This window comes from Convolutriloba macropyga, chromosome 10 (genome assembly GCF_964194025.1).
Source record: "Convolutriloba macropyga chromosome 10, txConMacr16.3, whole genome shotgun sequence".
Classification (NCBI taxonomy): domain Eukaryota; kingdom Metazoa; phylum Xenacoelomorpha; order Acoela; family Convolutidae; genus Convolutriloba; species Convolutriloba macropyga.
Window position 1 is genome coordinate 9,951,375 of NC_134477.1, and position 17,642 is coordinate 9,969,016.

General features: G+C 33.3%; 1 protein-coding gene across 1 annotated transcript; it reads left to right on the plus strand.

Moving 5' to 3' along the window:
* Window positions 1-7,146: 7,146 nt before the first annotated feature.
* On the plus strand, window positions 7,147-15,793 carry LOC142348276 (D-altritol 5-dehydrogenase-like). Its single transcript, XM_075399572.1, has 5 exons — window positions 7,147-7,269; window positions 10,546-10,787; window positions 13,482-13,694; window positions 14,006-14,189; window positions 14,709-15,793. Exons 2-5 carry the CDS (start codon window positions 10,602-10,604, stop codon window positions 15,164-15,166), a joined length of 1,041 nt encoding a protein of 346 aa, XP_075255687.1. The 5' UTR covers window positions 7,147-7,269; window positions 10,546-10,601; the 3' UTR covers window positions 15,167-15,793.
* The last annotated feature ends 1,849 nt before the right edge of the window (window positions 15,794-17,642 follow it).

Here is a 17,642-nt window from a genome sequence, read left to right on the forward strand (position 1 = left end):
GATGGAAATTGTTATTTGAAAAACTAACTCTCTGTAAAAAAACCTCGTATACGGGTTTACTAAAAATTTGTTTACTAAAATTATTTTTTTATAGAGTTATAACTCTATAAAAAAGTAATTTTAGTAAACAATTTTTTTTAACTTATTTCTGATTCTCAATTACTTCTCACCGATAATACATGAAATGTTATTTTCTGTTAACAGAGGTGACTAACACAAGCGTTTTGCAAAAACAGACCACCGATTTCTGTTCAATTAATTTTAGTCAATATATTCTGTCTCAACATTTTTGTCTAATTCGGCGCTTTTTCTTTTATATAACTCTCTCACCCATAGCAGTACTTCGAACGCTACAGTTAAAAATCATAAATTTAAACGAAGTTCTCAGCGTTCTCAGCGCCATTAAGTTTTCATTTAACTTAGATACAGAAAGATCTCTTTTCATGAGAACGTAAAAAAAAAATTCAAAAGATAATTGGTGTTCTTGGTCAACACTAATTTGTGGCAAAGAAAAGAATATTGAAAGTTATTATTACCTCGCCCTCTAAAATAATCTTTTTCACCTGCTTTAAGTGAGACAGAATGTTTATATTGTAGAAAACTAGGAAGCATATGGTATAAGTATGTCTAAAAGTTCCTGACAAAATTTATAACATAGCAAAGTTTTGTCAAAGTTAGGTTTTGTGATGTGTTAGAAAAAAGTTTACTGTGTTAGAATAATAATTATTATTAATCTGCGAGATTACTATAAAAGAACAATGGTTCCCTTTGATGCGTTTTAGTAACTAATTTGATTATCTATACTTTGTTCATTTAACTGTCTGAAATGAAATCATTTGCCTGTTTTTAGAAGCATAATTTGTTTTGCAAAAGTTTTAATCAAACAAGGGGCTGGCGATTCTGCTTGTCCTTCCAACTGGCTCCGATCTTCTTCTTTTAAAAAAATTCAGCATATTCACTTCCGCGTCATCGATCAGGCGGCAAAGAGCCAATAAATAATTAACACCTAAGAGCAAAAAGTGAATTTCTCTTGTTGAAAAAACTCTTTTTACTATTATTTATGACCATCTGCGTGTATCCACGGAGCTCATAAACAAAACCTATTTTTTCATATAAGAAAAATGTCAGCGAAGTGGGTTAAAAAAATTTCATTCGAATTCTTGAATTTTAATCGTTTCTGCATAATTATCATCTCAAGTTTAGAGACTTTATTCTGGAGCAACTCAATAGCCTATAATGAAAGTTGTTTTCGTCCAATTGAATCCCAACGCTCTGATTATTTTCCAGCAAGAATGCTGTACAGATGCTCGAAGCAAGTTAAGGGCAAAAAAGTTTTTTGAAAAGTAGTTCCGCTGATAAAATGCAAAACAATTAAAGTCGGGTGATTTTGACCTATAGAGGTTCACTCTCACCTTATAAGAGATTAAGACCTTTTAGTGCCGGAAATATAGACGTGGTCAAAATTGCCAAACGAAATTTATGTCTTCTCAGCTATTTTGATCTTGCTGCAAAAAAATGCTGCTCAGAAAATTCAGTGGGAATCTCGTATGAAAAATGTCTAACCGGACCAAAAACTAAACTCTACAAATTGGAGTAATTAACAAGTGAAGAAGACCTCCTCATACGTAATATAGTAACCTATCCGCAAAAAATAATTTCGAGAAGCTAATATTTCTGTCTTTTAAAACTAAGTATCTTCCGATGTGTAAACCTTTTGCAGGAAAACAAAATACAGAGGCCCAAAGAATGTATTTTTTTTGCTTTATGATAGTTTTTTAATTTTGAGTTTCAATTGATTTGTCTGCGAATACTAATGCAATCTGTAAAAAAACTTGCTTAATCCAAGATTCAGTAATGATGTCTTCGGATACCAAAAAATAAAAACTTCTGTATATACATTTTTCATGTTAAGAAAATTATATTTAAATTTTAAACATTTTCTAGAAACTCCGGTGCGTTGTTCAGTTTTTAAATCAATTAGCAAGCGCTAAAAAGAACCTGAAACTATATTTCTTAGTTTCAAGAAAAAGAATTTCCTGAGAGAATGCTGATCAAAGTGGCCCATTTTTGCAGTTTTCCTTTTTTTTTAATTCAAATGTTCTAAAATAAAAAAACTTATAAACTGTTTGTTTGCTGTTCGATGAAAAAGCACATCTGATCTGTCTCATTGTTTCCGTTATGTCTTAACTTCTCTTCTAAGTATTTTATTTCTGTTTAATAAAATAAAAATATTAATCACTGAGAAAAAATGATAAACAAACGGTAACGAGCACGTTTATTTGAGGGAAACTTACTTGTCACTTGGCTCACGAGTTTCACGTGTTTGGATGAATATTAGAAATAAAACATTCGATTATGCGTATTCAATGAAACCCCCCCCCCCAAATTTTAAGGATTATCTTACGGCTTAAGTTTTAATCACAGGGTAGGACTTGGTGGACAGTACTGTCCCGTTTTCTATCCTTTCCAGGTATCCTTAGTTTTAATTTTATTCTTCGTTTGTATTAACTTCATCACCTGGATAAATCAATCTCTCTCTCTCTCTCTCTCTCTCTCTGTGTGTGTGTGTGTGTGTGTGTGTGTGTGTGTGTGTGTCTGTTTCTTTGAAGAAGTTAAGAAATCACTAACACTAATTTTTTAAAAAACAATTACATTTCAAGTACATTTCAATTACATTTCAAGCACTCTGCAGTTTTAAATATTCATACCTTCTGGTTAAATTTTAAATCTCCAGTTAAATTTTAAAAAAATACTTATTAACCTCGGTCCATGTAACCTCAGCAACAAAATTTTGAATAAATTAGAAAAACACCGGACATAAAACATTTCAAGAAATAATTCCTTTGTCTCCGGAAATGTTTTTAAACCTCTGCAAAATACAAATGCTAGTATATAACCCAATCTCTTGTTAGAACAAAAATCAAATCATTATACGTGAAAACAAGCTGTAGTTTTTATTCATAGACGGTACTAAAACTAAAAATTTTGTTCTTGAGGGAAGAACAAAGCTAGCTCAAAAAAAATCAATACGAGAAAGCAAGTGGTTCATAAATTGGTACTCTAATGTAGAAGAAAAGGGTTTAATACCAAAACCAAAATTGCTCACAGGGCCAAAAATGATCTCAAAACTATTTGCCAAAATTTGTCCTATTCTTTTGTTGTATATTTTTAATTCGTGAGTGAAATTTAAATCACCTTTTTTTTGTTGTTCACACATCAAAAACGGGCTTTCAAGAAGTTCATGCCAGTCGTCATTTTGAATTCAAAACCTTCGCAATCGCCATTTTTTATAATCTAGACCTAATTTAGTTTGAAATCTTATGCGTAACATTTAAGTTCACGTTATTGTTCTCGGCTTAACTCAGGCAAACAATGAGTTATCTTTTGAAGTTTAGTTAAAGAGATTAATTGAAGCAATTTGCGAATTAGGACCACCTTTATTTGTTCCCGCTTTGAAGTTATTAGGGCTTTTGAAGTTATTAACAAGCGCAAAACAAGCACATCAGTATCTGCAACACCTGTACGTTTGTGAATGAACTCAAACGTCAAACAAATCAATCAAATTGTTAGGAAAAACGCAAATTTAAGATAGTTTATAACTTTACATATGGACTGAACGACTGAGCAAGTCTTAATCGGCGCTGCTGAGCCAGCCCCTGATCAGTACTGTTACCAGGGTTCTTATCATGCATTTTAAAGACCTGACAGATATAAAATAACGCCAGAACACTTTCGCGAAAATGGTCTTAAGTATATGTTAGAACAAAACCTTAGTCGCCCGAGGGACTTGCTGCCCTGTCACGGGGGCGCTTGCACTCAAGTGCTAGATACGAGACCCTAGGTGGACTAAAATTTTCCTCTAACGTATTTAGAGAAGCAAACGGTACCAAAGTGTTGAATTTCATTTGAAATTAAAGTTAAGAATACAATTTTGCAGATTAATGAACAAAAATGTTTCTTAAAAAAGAATGGATTTGAAAAAAACCAAACGTTCTCATCTCCGATAGCGAAACAGCCGATTATTTATAGTGGTTTGATTCAAGCGTCAACTGTTGGATTTTCAAACGAAGTCTCTTTTTGTCCTAAACTTAGTGTCCTACAGGACACTAAGTTTAGGTTATAAAAAATAGACTTTTACTTCATTAAGTCTCAGTTCAATTAAACTCAACTAAGCTCTCTACCTCGAAGTTTTTGTGACCGATGAAATCGTACCCTGGGTTCTCTAATTAATTGGTACAGAAAAGCGAAACGTCAAATAAAAAGAAGCAACTAAAAATTTAACGAAAAGGAAGCTCATTAAATTAGCGTTTTTCCTATCTCTCTGATCTAAGAAACAATGACATGGTTTAATCCAATTTTAACTCTGAGGCTATCAAGAAAAAAACTGTAGCCAATCCTTGCGTGCCGCGAAACGAAGCAGAGGGAAACACTGGACGGGGGAGTTTTTTCCGATTCTGCTCATATTCAAAAACCGCAGTTTGCCGTCAGTGTATTCAGTGAATGTGCCCCACTTTTCCCCGCCCTTTGTTTTTTTGCCAAACAGCTCATAAGAAAAAAAAAGAAAAAATCTCAAAATCGGTTGGATACTTAATTTTTTCAAAGGGAAGATTTTGAAAACGGAAATTTTTTGGAAGCAAAAATATTTGGAAAAAGTACCCTAATACAACTAATATATTACAAAAGTTTAAGCCAAAATAGAAAAAACAATGTTTATATTTCCCCACCAAAAAACCAATTTAAAAAAAAATTTTCTTTGATAGAGAAATATTTTTACTTTGATGTTAAAACATAAGCAGCGTTTTGATTTTGTCTGCATGATGTCATCTGATGTAATCTCATGTGTTTAGTTTCAAAAAATTGTTTATCGCTGCTTCCAAATGCTAAAAAAGATCAGAAACGGCAAATTACAGATTTATAGCACAAAAATTTCTTTTTTTTATTTTTGATACTCTCAACAACAACTGGTCATTTTTTCATCCTGTTTGCGTGACTCAAGAAAAATTTCGGCTTCTTGGTGAAAAAGTAGGTTATCAAATGTACAAAAACCTGATCATAAGCTTTTACCAAGATTCAAAAAACTTTTCAAAAATTAAGTACTTGAAATCTTTGCTGAAAGTTCTTTTTCTCTCTTTAGAGAAAAATTGTTAACCATTTTTTCTATTGTTTATCAGAAATGGGTTTTGTTCCTATGGCGCTTTTTTTACAAATTTGCTTTTTACTCCGGCTTTTTCGATTCAATAGCTGTTTATTCAGCAATATTCATTCAGCAATGTATCTCTTCGTTTCGTTCATCAGCCCTGAACCGCTTGGAGCAGAATCCCCGAGTCCATAATGCACTGAATTTATTTCTTTGAGGGCACTTTTTGTAAAGTATTTTTTACGATTGAAATTTATTAATGGACAGTTTACAACTTTTCCCGACACCTGGATACTTTTCTTGAAGTCTTCGCAAATTCTTAACTATGGCAGGGGGTCCTGGTGAAGATAATTTGTTTACTCATATTGTTAACAAATTTTGTTAACACGAAGTCCACGCTAGAATTATTGAATAAGACCTAGTCTAGGTGGGTAGTTTTTTAATCAGTACAGTTTTTTAAGGCGTTTTAATCTGCTTGATAGTAGCCATAGACTTAGCTACCTGGATACCAATAAAATCCAAAATTTGGAATTAAAACAAATTTGAGTTAAAAGGTAGGAGCACTAAGCTATAAAAAGCAATTATCAGTCAACTAGGAAAAACATTAGGTTTCAATAAAACTTGCAAGTCAATAAGTACTATTTCAAAATTCTTCAGGTATTCATAAAGAAAATAGGATCAATTTTTAATATAAATTTTCCACCGATCATTATAGTTAACAAAATTTTCAGATAATTGCAATCTTAACATTTTATGAGTTTTTAATCTTTTGAACTGGCTAAAGACTTTGTCATCTAATTATTTGAGTAGCGGGTTGGTGAAAATTTCAAATCCTTCATTATTTTAAAGTTATCAGTTTTTGCATTGTAATTCCAGTATAATGTGTCCACGATTTCACTGGTATTACCCGTGAGTCAATGATGCTGAGGTCACAGTTACCGATGTTGACAGGGAATCTAATGTACAATATCAGATTTTTTTTTATTTTCCATCAATTAAAAACAATGTAAGATTAGCCACCACTAAAAGTTTGGACCCGTTATCGGTTTTTAGTTAGCTTTTTGCTAAGGAGCGTGTGCTTGCGAAACAGTAAATAGGGGAATTCTAACCTTGAAATCAAACTATAAGAACAAGTTTGAACATACATTTGAATATTCAGTTTAAGTTTCAAAGCTCTGCAATCAAAAGCTGCTGAGGCATCATAACTTCGAATTCGAGCACTTCAAAAACAACTGAACTAATAAGATCATTACGCTAACTATTTTATAACTCCTTCTTTAACTTTTGCTGACCAGTAAAAGTTGGTTAAGTTGAACGTCGAGCTCTGGCCATTTATGACTCAACTTGGCGACTTCAAAGATCTTATTAGGGTCGACCATTTATTTAACTATGTTAAGAATAAACTAGTGTCTCTATTAGTACGTCGCAAATGTGTTCAATCAGGCCAACTCTATGACCGGGCAAATTTAGACCGGCTTCAATGAGGCATCAAATGAGATAAGGAAAATCAAAAGATACCCATTTCAGATCCTTTTCCCTAATTATGCAATCGGAATTATAGCTGTTACACACCCAAAATGTTCCATATATGGAAAGTGGTGTTGCACTGTAAACCATTCAGAGACAACACATACAAATTGTTAGCCACTTTGAGTTTTCCATTTTTGGAATGTTGAAAATTTAGCAAACATTTTTTCAATGATTTTGAAAGTTTTTTAACGTTCTTATTTACATTAAAATTACGAAGTAAATTTCGATTTACAAAAGACATTTATTTGCTTTTGAATTGACCGCAGTCAAAATCTTCCAAGTAAGGTCCAATTTTTTTTTGTATGGCAATCAATTAATTTTAAATCAACAGTTAGTCATAGATGTGAAATTTGATTATTTCGCCATTTAGAGCAAAAATCAGTTCAGATCTAATTTACGTTGGCGCGCAATTTCTAGCTCGACATTTCTAGTTATTTATAGTAATAATACCAAATGATTTGAACAACCTTTCTAATAATGTCTTCCAAAATGTTGAAATGTTAAAAGCAAAGTTTGAACACATCACTTGAGTTTATTTGACAAGTTACAATAGTCTGAAAAGTGGTCATCAACAAGTGTTTACAACAAGTTTTCCAGTTCAGGTATGTTTAAATTTTAACCGTCAAGGTCAGCCTATGGAATATTCATTTTTAGATCAACTGACATAATTTTTTTGACAATTGAAGCGCTTGGAAATTGAAATATTTGCTTTGCTGCGCTTATTATTTTGCACACAATTCATTTTTTATCATCCGCGTATTATTTTGCAAATAATTCTTTTTTTTTCATTGCGTATTGCTTTATTTGTTGATACAACGCAGTTTAAAGTCTTGTAGCAACTTAAGTTGCTAATGATCCATTTAACTTTTTACTTTGGCCTGAATACCCCCCCCCCCCCCCCCCGACCCTCCGGTTGGGAAATATTTTCTCTGCATATTCTCATTCAGCTAATAAATATAGCATTAATATATTTATTGTGACGTATCACCAAATATAGAAAATTCTTGCATAAAAAATAGAACTTTCAGCTAATCTGATTGGCCGAGAATTTTTAGACAGTAATTTTATTGGGCCCTTTTTATTAACATAAATTTTATAAGCAAACATACAATTCTGTTTTTGAATTGCTCTTTTTCAATTTCAAGTTTTTACGCTTCTCCGATTGTTACATAGATTGCTCGTTTATTATCTCCCGAAGGTTAGGAGCACTTTTTACAAACGGGTGGGGGCCATTGTTGAAAAAATCCCAGCTAATTTTTACATTTTGCTAGTGAATGCGCAGTCTCATTTTAAGCAACAGTTATGCATTAGTTGCGAAAAAATCTGTTATCCTTAATACAGCACAAGGATAACGATGACAATCTATCTATCATGGAATATGTATTATGGATAATTACCAGAAGTTAACTTTACATAAATTCATGCAGAAATAAATTTAAAATTTGCGGAAAGGATATGGTTGTATGAAGTTTTTTTCATATGAAGCCTTTTTTGTCCCTCAGAAACCAAATTTACCATGAAAAATTCTATTTCTGAACAAAAAAACGGCTTTCACCCGCTGTTGTACTGGAGTCTAACAGGTGCCAGAGCAATTAATTTTCTGGCAAACGCTTGGAAGGTTCTGTCAAAATTACTATTATTATGCGAGAATCTGCGATTTAAATGGCTGTTGGTTTTTCAGGTTTTTTAAGCACATATTTAAAAGATACTATATAATCTCCGACATTTCTGCCAGCTACTTTCATTATCTTGGCTTTCAATATCAAGAAAGCGGATGATTTGTTATCAACAGGTGGGATATTACACGTCCCAAAAGATCAAGAATCTCGCTTAATATCTTGACACGAATTTCTATTCTGCTTATTAGGAAAGTAGTATTGTATGTTATAACCAAAATTGAAAAAAGTAACAAGCGATGTAACGAAACAAAGTTAGCAAATGATTTTCGAAATCAAATTTTTTTTATCACAATTCTGTGCGTTTCACAAACTTATTCGATCCAAAAAAAAATAAGAATAGAAAAGTTGTAATGATCTAGGTTTTTTCAAGCTAAGCCGTTATTAGCTATTTTTGACTTATATTTTTACAGTTAACTCCGGCTTTTAGGATAGCGTAGAAAATTGTTTTCGGAGTTTGTCGCGTCTATGAATGGGAACTTAATTTAAAAAATTGACGTTGCAGTAATTCTATTAAAAAGTCAAATCACACATCTTTAACTTCTTTAGCCTCATTTTTGTATGGAAAAATAGAAACACAATTTTATGATCATAAATTTGTTGCAGAGGTCATCAAGACTAGCATGTAAGCGGCCCGAGTGCTTCGTTCCGACATTTTTTGATTCAAATTCAAAAAAATTACATGTTCGACAGAAAAGCTACGCTATGGTTGCTAAGTGAGAGTACTAACTTGAAGTAGCTAATTTATTATTAGACATTGGACAAAACTCATACTAGTTTTTTGAGCTTGTAATTTTCCACGTACATTTCTTATCAAGTAACAACTAGCATAACTAATTAGCTAAATTATTCTACATTCTTGTTTTAAGAAAACGCATATTTAAAAAATAATCAAGCGCTAAAAACTGAAGTCAACCTGACAAAATAATCTTGAGTTAATGATTTTTTTGATGCTTTAGGACTAAAGTTTGCTATTTTTCCTGTCAGTCCTAACTCGAGTCGTTTTCATTGACTTTAGATCAGATTCCCGAAGTAGAAGTTTTAAGAAATAAACTGATCACCTCAGAAAGAACTATACTGATTAAAGATATGTAGGTACGTAGATTCCCGGGTCGATTTCGAATGGTTAACTTGTAAGAACTACCAAAAAACTTGAAAGTTCTTACAAGTTAAACATTCGACTTACAAGTTACTTACAAGTTAACCACTTTTTTGCAAGAAACTTGCAAGTTCTTACAAGTTAAACATTTGGTGTCGAGCCGGGTTGGAGGTGAAGTTTTATTTGCATAGACAGCAGTTTTATAACTGCGGGGACTACATAATGAGTGTCAAAATTTTCTCCAAATTTCAAGAACTGAGGTGCAACTTGATGTATTTTAAACCTTTGGTTCTCTAAATAGTTTAGCACATAAATCTTAGCCACCTCGGATTTTGTATCCGGGCTCAAGTGGCCTCCTGCCAAGACACTTATGGCCCTCCGGTCGCTAAGATTTTTGTTTTAACATTTATTTAGCCTCCTATTGCTTTTTACATTTTGTTCCTTGAGCTGTATTTAGATCCCAGTCAGCTTGATTGCAAGAGGCGTCGGCGACCAGGACTTTAGTTATAACTTTTTAAGCAAAACAAAAGGGTAAAAACTGTTCTCTTCTTGCTAGCAGTTGAGGAAATGATATTTCGTTAGTGCGAGGGGACGACTTGGTCAGGGTAATGAAGTCGGGTCAAAGAAAATTATTCAAATGGGTCGTAAAATCATATTTTCTTCGGATATTTTTATAATCGCGTGCCTTTCTGTTACTTAAGTGCAGCAGAACATTCGACTTCCGTCAGCTGGCGCGTTGTTTTAGCTTTTAGCGACGTACTAGATTAAACTCTAAATCTAATTGTTCTCCTCTAAATTACAAAACTATTTAATTTGAAACCTTCGAAATTATGAGCACAACAAAAATATATCGGATCTATTCTGTTTCCCCCCCCCAGTGTTCATTATGACCCCTAGTAACAAATTATGTGTTGTTATATAGCACGTTACTATGTAAAAATAATACACGTGCGCCTGGGGGTCATAAAACATATACACGTGCGCCTGGGGGTCATAAAACATATACACGTGCGCCTGGGGGTCATGAAACATATATTCCCACTAAGCTGGGGGGGGGGGGGGGGGGGGGGACAGATTAGATTCAGGATATCATATGTTTTTAGACTCTTCAATATCCATTCTACTTCAACTATTATATATCCAATCAATCACTCCCAAAATGAGAGCCTTAGTCAACTGCATGGTAGACAAGAGACTGAAACTGGACGAGAGACCACTTCCTGCCAATTTGGAGCCAGATGAAGTGTTGCTCAAGATGGTGGCCAGTGGGGTGTGTGGAACAGATCTGAAACTGGTAGAGGGCAAAATCAGTGGAGCCGGAGACGGCGTCATTATGGGTCACGAGGTAAAGAAAGTGCTCTCAACTTATACTTTCATTATGGGATGTTCCCCCATCCACCCCCAATATAAAATATGTGTTGTTATAGCACGTTACTATGTAGGAAATACGATGTGCGGCCTTGTGGCGTAAAATTTATATGTCAACTAAGCTGCTAATCTGGGGAGGCAGAATAGATCCAAAAATTTTTGCCATCACAAATTTAACAAATTGAACCCCAAAAAGTATGTCATATAGACAAAACAATCATATAGTTCAAAACCAAGTGGTTCATTTAGACGTCCGAAGTATTTGTCCCTTTCCAAACTCATTTTGAACAAGGAGGTAATGTGCGTTCGCACATAATGTTCCGACCGCGCTTATCCACAGTTTTGGAATAATTGTCTACCAAATGAGGAAGAGACAGAAAACTTTCAAAAAAACTTACATTTTGATCAAAATTAATTGGTGTATGAGTAAAAAAATGCTTCCAACTCAAATCACTTGGACAGGTAAATAATGCCACATTAATTGACCGAGGAGACTTGTGATTATTAAGACTACGATACAAGACAAACAAAAATTAAAATAGCAACAACAAACATTTACCTTCAAAACTCAATGTCCAACTTTGAAAAAGTATTACCTAATAACAAAGTCCGAATTGCGTCAAATAAAACCTAAACTAAACCTTTTAATTCAATCAAATAACATGGGACAAGTCTTCGATGAAACTCAGGCGAAACAAGTAGACAAATATGAACAAAAATGGCAAAGTTAAAAAAAAGTATGATTATGTTTTTGCGAATTAATTTTTTTGGAAATTTCAAACAATGAAGACCATTAGATATCAATTGAATTCTTAAAATAAGTTTATGCTCAATCATACCTCAGTATGAAGATTGTTAGACCTGTCATTATCCAGAATATCTCGAAAGTCTACCAAAACAAACAAGAAATTCAGACAAGAAATACACAATTTCCACAAAATTTTGCAAGAAAACTAAGCCGCTAAAACCAAAATGTAATCCGTATAAAAATGCTATAGTCAATTGCGAGATCTGTGAGCACCAATAATAAGATATAAGACCTCTAGTGATGCTAGGTAACAAGAGTAAACAAAAAAAGAACAAAAAGTGAGAAGTTAAAATATAGATTCTTTTTTTTCGAAAACAAATAATTCAGAGCCGTAAGAACATTAGATATCAACTGAAAACATTTAATAGATTCTTTTATTTGTCAAAAGAAACCCATTGAGATCAGTCATTATTCAGAATAAGTTACTCGCCGTTAAAACAATAAGCAAAGCACCAAAAAACATTATATTTGTTCAAATGTCCCTTTCCTCAACACCAATAATTTAATATGTGTCCTGTAGTTAATGAGACTATGTAGCAGGAAGGCTAAAACAAAAATTACAGCAAAGTGCAAATATAGTAAAATATGTCTATATATTTTTCCGGCTCTTTTCCGATTGTGCCCCCAGTACGTTATGCGCACCCCACTTACGAAGCATGAGCCATTACTTAGTAAATCATCAAGTAAAAATATGGCACGTGCGTCGGGGGGCGGAAATAATATGCGCCCACTAAGCTGGCGGGGCACAAACAGAAAAAGTTATTTTTTCAAAACATTTGATCTCAAAATCATAAAAACCTTTAGCTATCCACAAAAAAAGCACTACCAAAAACAAGTGCGTACGGAAAAAAACAAAATCAAAAAATTCAATTAACTTCTGCTGGAAGGCAGCTCTGAAGCAGTTAAAACCATAGCCTATGCACCAAAAAACTGATTTTTTCAATTGTGCTTTCTGTCAAAACGCCAATAATTTGATATCTGACCTGTCATTAAGTGACAAGATAAGAAAAATGTTCAAAATCAATTTTTTTTTGTGGAAACACGTAGTATCAAAGCAGAAAAGCCACTACTTATAACTTAAAGCCGCAAAAAATAATGAAACTCAATAAATTAGATACGACCTTTTGTTATTTAACTGAAGCTACAAGTTAACCAAAAAAATTCGCATAGCTTTATAATCCGATGTTTATTTTCCAATTATGTGTTTTTAAAAGTCAAAAAGAAGAAACCTTCAGCTTTCGACTAAAACACTAGCTTTGTTTCTTCGAAACTCCGTAGGAAGCCAATTGGTCCTGTCTTTTGTGCGCTTCGATTTGAATGATTGTAGTTAACGTACAAAAAGTCAAAAATGCGAAAATATTTTTAAAAAACATTGACTGAATACAATCCTATATTTTTTGGGTTTAAAAAACAGCAACTAGACCAAAATTAGACTTGGTATTGCCGCTCGTCCCCTAGGAAAGCATAATTGTTCCAAAATTTATGGATATGGGTAATTTAACTTAATAAAGTCTATATATCAAATATAAATTCTGCATTTTGCATAATCATCGAGTTGAATTAGCAAAAAACCGGCAAAATTTTAATTCAATAAGACTCATAAAGGATGCACAAGTAAAAATAGCCTTTTCTAGAGTTAAAGAAGATTATTTCAGCAGTTTTTAAGTGTGTTTGTCCAACAAATTTAAACAAAGTGGACTAAAGCAGCTTATTTCGTGCAATTTTTGATGAAAAAGGCTAAATTTTGAAAAAAATTTGCTACAATTTTCTGTTGTCGGTGGAATGGCGTTGAAAGAACAGTTAGTCATACTGTGATGGTTACTAGTTTATTGTTTATTTTAATTATTCGCTACATAATTTCAGAGTATAGGTGACGTACTGGAACTGGGTTCAAACGTGGACCCCTCTGACTTCCCAGTCGGGTGCAGGGTAGTGCTACAACCCAATATCTCCTGTGGAGACTGTGAGAAGTGTGAGAAATACAAGGGTGTGAATGACAACTTCTGTCTCAAACACGCAGCATATGGTATCCAGATTGATGGGGGACTCAGCGAGTATGCCAAATTCAACACAAAAGTAAGCTTAATATTCCCAAAAATGGAACTCTATCGCGATCCGAGAACTAAATATTCTGTCAACACAATCGCTCATTTCTTACAAAAGAAATATGGGCATATACATTCACACGTGGACCTGCGCTCAATCACGCAATTAAGGATAATGTGATCAATTCAACCAATCATGTTTTTGGGCTAATGAATTTAAGAATTCAGCAATGATTTTCATTTTTTTCCACATTCGGCTTTGCTCTCGTTGAACACTAATTAACGCATCCATGATCTCGGGAAGAAAAGAAAACATGATGATAAAACTTCGACTTTTTTCAGAACGTTAGACGGCTTCCGGATGGTTTCACATCAATCAGCGCTGCTCTAATCGAACCCATTGCTTGTCTGATGCATGGGTTCTGGAGAATCGAGCACTCACTCAAACAAATGCGACACCCAAAATTCCTCGTCATTGGGGCAGGGATGATCGGGCTATTATGGTGCCGAATATTCCAACACGAAGGTGCGTATTCCGAAATATTTAGGGTTTTAAATTACTTTAAAAAGTTTGAAAAAATTACACATGGAAGGTTAAAGAGCACATTTCCATTACACATGGAAGGTTACACATATTTTTTTGGATTTTCTCAGTGGCCTTTTCAAGAAGAAAAATTTCCCGAATAATTATATTGGGTAAAAATTTTAAAATTCCACAATCGCGTTTTATTTATTTTGCGTTGCATTTTTCTGTTTACTTTTCCTGATTAAATTTCTAGATGTCAGAACCAAACGGAAAACTGACAACTTTTATAAATATGCTGAATATTACTATGAAGTGACTGCACAGCTGTCAACTCACTGAACAGCTAAGTTTTTTTTACTGAACAGCTCAGTTTTTTTTTACTGAACAGCTCAGTTTTTTTACTGAACAACTCAGTTTTTTTACTGAACAGCTCAGTTTTCTGACTGAACATAGCCATTGATCAAACTGATCAGTTGTATGAGATCACTGAACAGAGATATGAATTGACTGTCATTTCAGGTCACTCAGAAATCTACTGCACCGACCAATCAGAAGAGAGAATGGGGGTGGCAGAACACCTGGGAGTGAAAACTCTTAAAGCGGACAAAGTCCCTTCAGTTGATCTAGAATTCGACATAATCGTAGACTGCACAGGGCACGCTCCTTGCCTCTCCCTAGCAATCGAAAAGATCGCAAAAGGGGGCACCATTTTAGTTTTCGGGTGCTGCGCTGAAAAAGCAGTCGCCGAGGTTCGCCCGTTTCAGCTTTACGAGAAAGAAGTGCGAATTATGGGAAGTATTATTTACGAAACAGAAACTGAATTTGACAGGGCTATTGAGTATGTGTGGCACATGGAACAGCAAAACATGCTAAATTTGGACGATTTTCACATCGGCAAGTATGGATACGAAAATGTGGAAGAAGGCTGGCAAAAGTTAATGCGACGACAGATCCCTAAATTGATTTTGATCCAGTAAAAGTTCCCTCCATAAATGTTTCCGTTTTTTTTTGTGAACAAAACCCCCCACTTACCCCGCACCCCACACCTCAACTAATACCCCTCCGCCTTTTAAACGACAACCGTTCTGCGTTGGAGCTGGTCAGGAAGCTGCTTCCGTTTTCTAATTGTATTTAAATCGGCGAAAAAAGGCATTTTTTATGGCTTGCGTAGCTCAAATTAGCTATATTGTTTATCAAATGATGAATAATAACTGGTTATGTTAGAAAAATACAAACACAATAATATTGTTGCAATCACACAAGAGTGTTTCTATATGTGTTTAACAATGGACAGATTTATCTTTTTAATGCTGAAAATTGAAATGGTTTGTGCGAACATTTATGAAGAAAAATACAAGAAATTGTTATTTTCTGGTGGAAAAGAAGCAGATCCGAATTGTTTTATTGAAAATTACGGAACGCAGCTCATCAGATTCCAAAAAACGCGAGAACATTGCTACGAGTGAAGTTATGTCTTACAATTTTTATATGTTATAGCTCACATAGTTTTGTAGAAAAGATTACTAATGATTTACATTTGAAAATTATTTCTTTTGTTGTATAGTTCTCTATATCTTCTGTACAAATAAACTTTCCAAAACGTGTTTTTTAATAGCTCACTCATGTTAATTAGTTTGCTAACTTACCTAGGTGGAAAAATAGAACTCGAACGTACATGCAAACTATTGCAAAAAATTAAGAAAATATTGTAAACAAGAAAGATCAGAACTAAGAGCGCTGTTGCCAAATTCAAGTTGAGTTTAACTTTACCTAAACCATAGTTTAATTTAAAAATTTCGGTAAATTCAGTTCAATTTAATTTAGAGTGCATTTGCTCATTTCGAAAAGTAAAATAGTTATCTAAATTTTGTTTATTTTAGTTAACTTTAGTACAAACAAAACAAAAGGAGAGGACTAAAAAGCCTCTGTATTGATTAACAGCCATGTATTGCTGTGCTGTCTTTTGTTTAAGATCTGCTCACAATTTTCTTGAGCTATTGTTGTCAATGAGAAGGCCCATTTAGAGTAAAAATTTTAATCAGCCGTCAGTAGGAAATGTAGCAAAAAAAGAAATATTTCAAGTGCGTAAAAATTTTCAAACTGCTTTATAAGTATATTGAAATTTTGATGTTTAATCAAATATTTTGCAGAGAATTTTTTTACATATTATAAAATCACATTGATTTTTGATGGTATTATTTCACGAATGCTACTAATGCTTATATATGTCTTTTCTCCGTGCACATACGCACTTTATTTGTTTTCATAACGCATTAGTGAAATTTTGAGTGTTGCCCTCAGCTGCTGTCGTATTAGTTGTCTTGTCTCTTGGTGTTATTAATTACACGTCTGATCGGTTTTCTAATTATGTATAGAAGAAATTCCTGAAGTCTTTAATTTAACAGCTTTTGCTTTTTATAACTTTTACAAGACCTGTTTTACAAAGATTGTTTATGCAATTATGCAATGTTCAGTTTTACTAGCACATTTTGTCGTTTTTGCAGTGTTTTTAACCTCATTGATGACGTTTCATCGGACTATATGAGGCCTAATTGGCATTCATTAAATGTATTAGAGTAGGGCGATTTCTTTTCATAACTCTGAAACTATTTTTTTGAAAAAAAATTGAATATATGAGTTTTGCCGTTTCTCCGGTATTTCGTTGCCTCATTGCATGTTGTCATCGGAGAAAAGTTCCATTGACTTTAAGTTCTGTAATGAGATCTCATTTAAAAATTTTCTGCGTCATCATACTCTTTATTTTCTTGGTTTTTAGTCCAGATAATGACAGGTTTATTGGGTTTCTAATCTGAAATATGTGAAATTTCTGGATAAAGTCAGTTGATATCGTTTAATTTTTATTACATTGAAAATTTTAATGAAACATCATATAATCTTCATTTTTTCCTTTTTCATTTTTTGTACTTTAGTTCTCCAATATTATGTATCATTGGATTTTTTTGTGGCAACTTTTGGTGCGTTTGATTCGCAGTTATTGATTTCGGTTATTGTTTTTATCAACTAATTTATGTGAACTTTTAAATCATGATTTCAGTTGTTCAATTGTTTGTAAGTCTCTCCTCGTCTAAATACAAACAGAAGTCATACGAGCCCCCCTTGTTGATTAATATGATCTTGTAAATCAGTCTGATTTGTGAAAATAACTTCTTAATCTTTTTGATGCATTTTTTTAAATTTCTTTTATTTCGCAGGATTCCAAACTTTTTTACATTATTTGCATTATAGTTTTGTCTTTTTTTTCTAATTGGTTTGCCAGACGGGCAGAACAGTATTATTTGTTAGAGTTACTTATTGTTTCAAAGTCTTGAATCTGTGAACTGTTTTTTTCTTGAATATTGTGAATTTTTATAATTTAGACCACAGTTTTCCAAAAATTGGTTTATTTTATTTCAATTATTAAACTTTTTGATGATGCTTTGGCTTTTTTCAAGT

Excerpts from the sequence above, each read along its gene's own strand:
- LOC142348276 (XM_075399572.1), top strand. The coding sequence starts at position 10,602 with ATGAGAGCCTTAGTCAACTGCATGGTAGACAAGAGACTGAAACTGGAC. Across the intron at positions 10,788-13,481 it reads GCGTCATTATGGGTCACGAG|AGTATAGGTGACGTACTGGA; the intron begins GTAAAGAAAGTG and ends ACATAATTTCAG. Across the intron at positions 13,695-14,005 it reads ATGCCAAATTCAACACAAAA|AACGTTAGACGGCTTCCGGA; the intron begins GTAAGCTTAATA and ends GACTTTTTTCAG.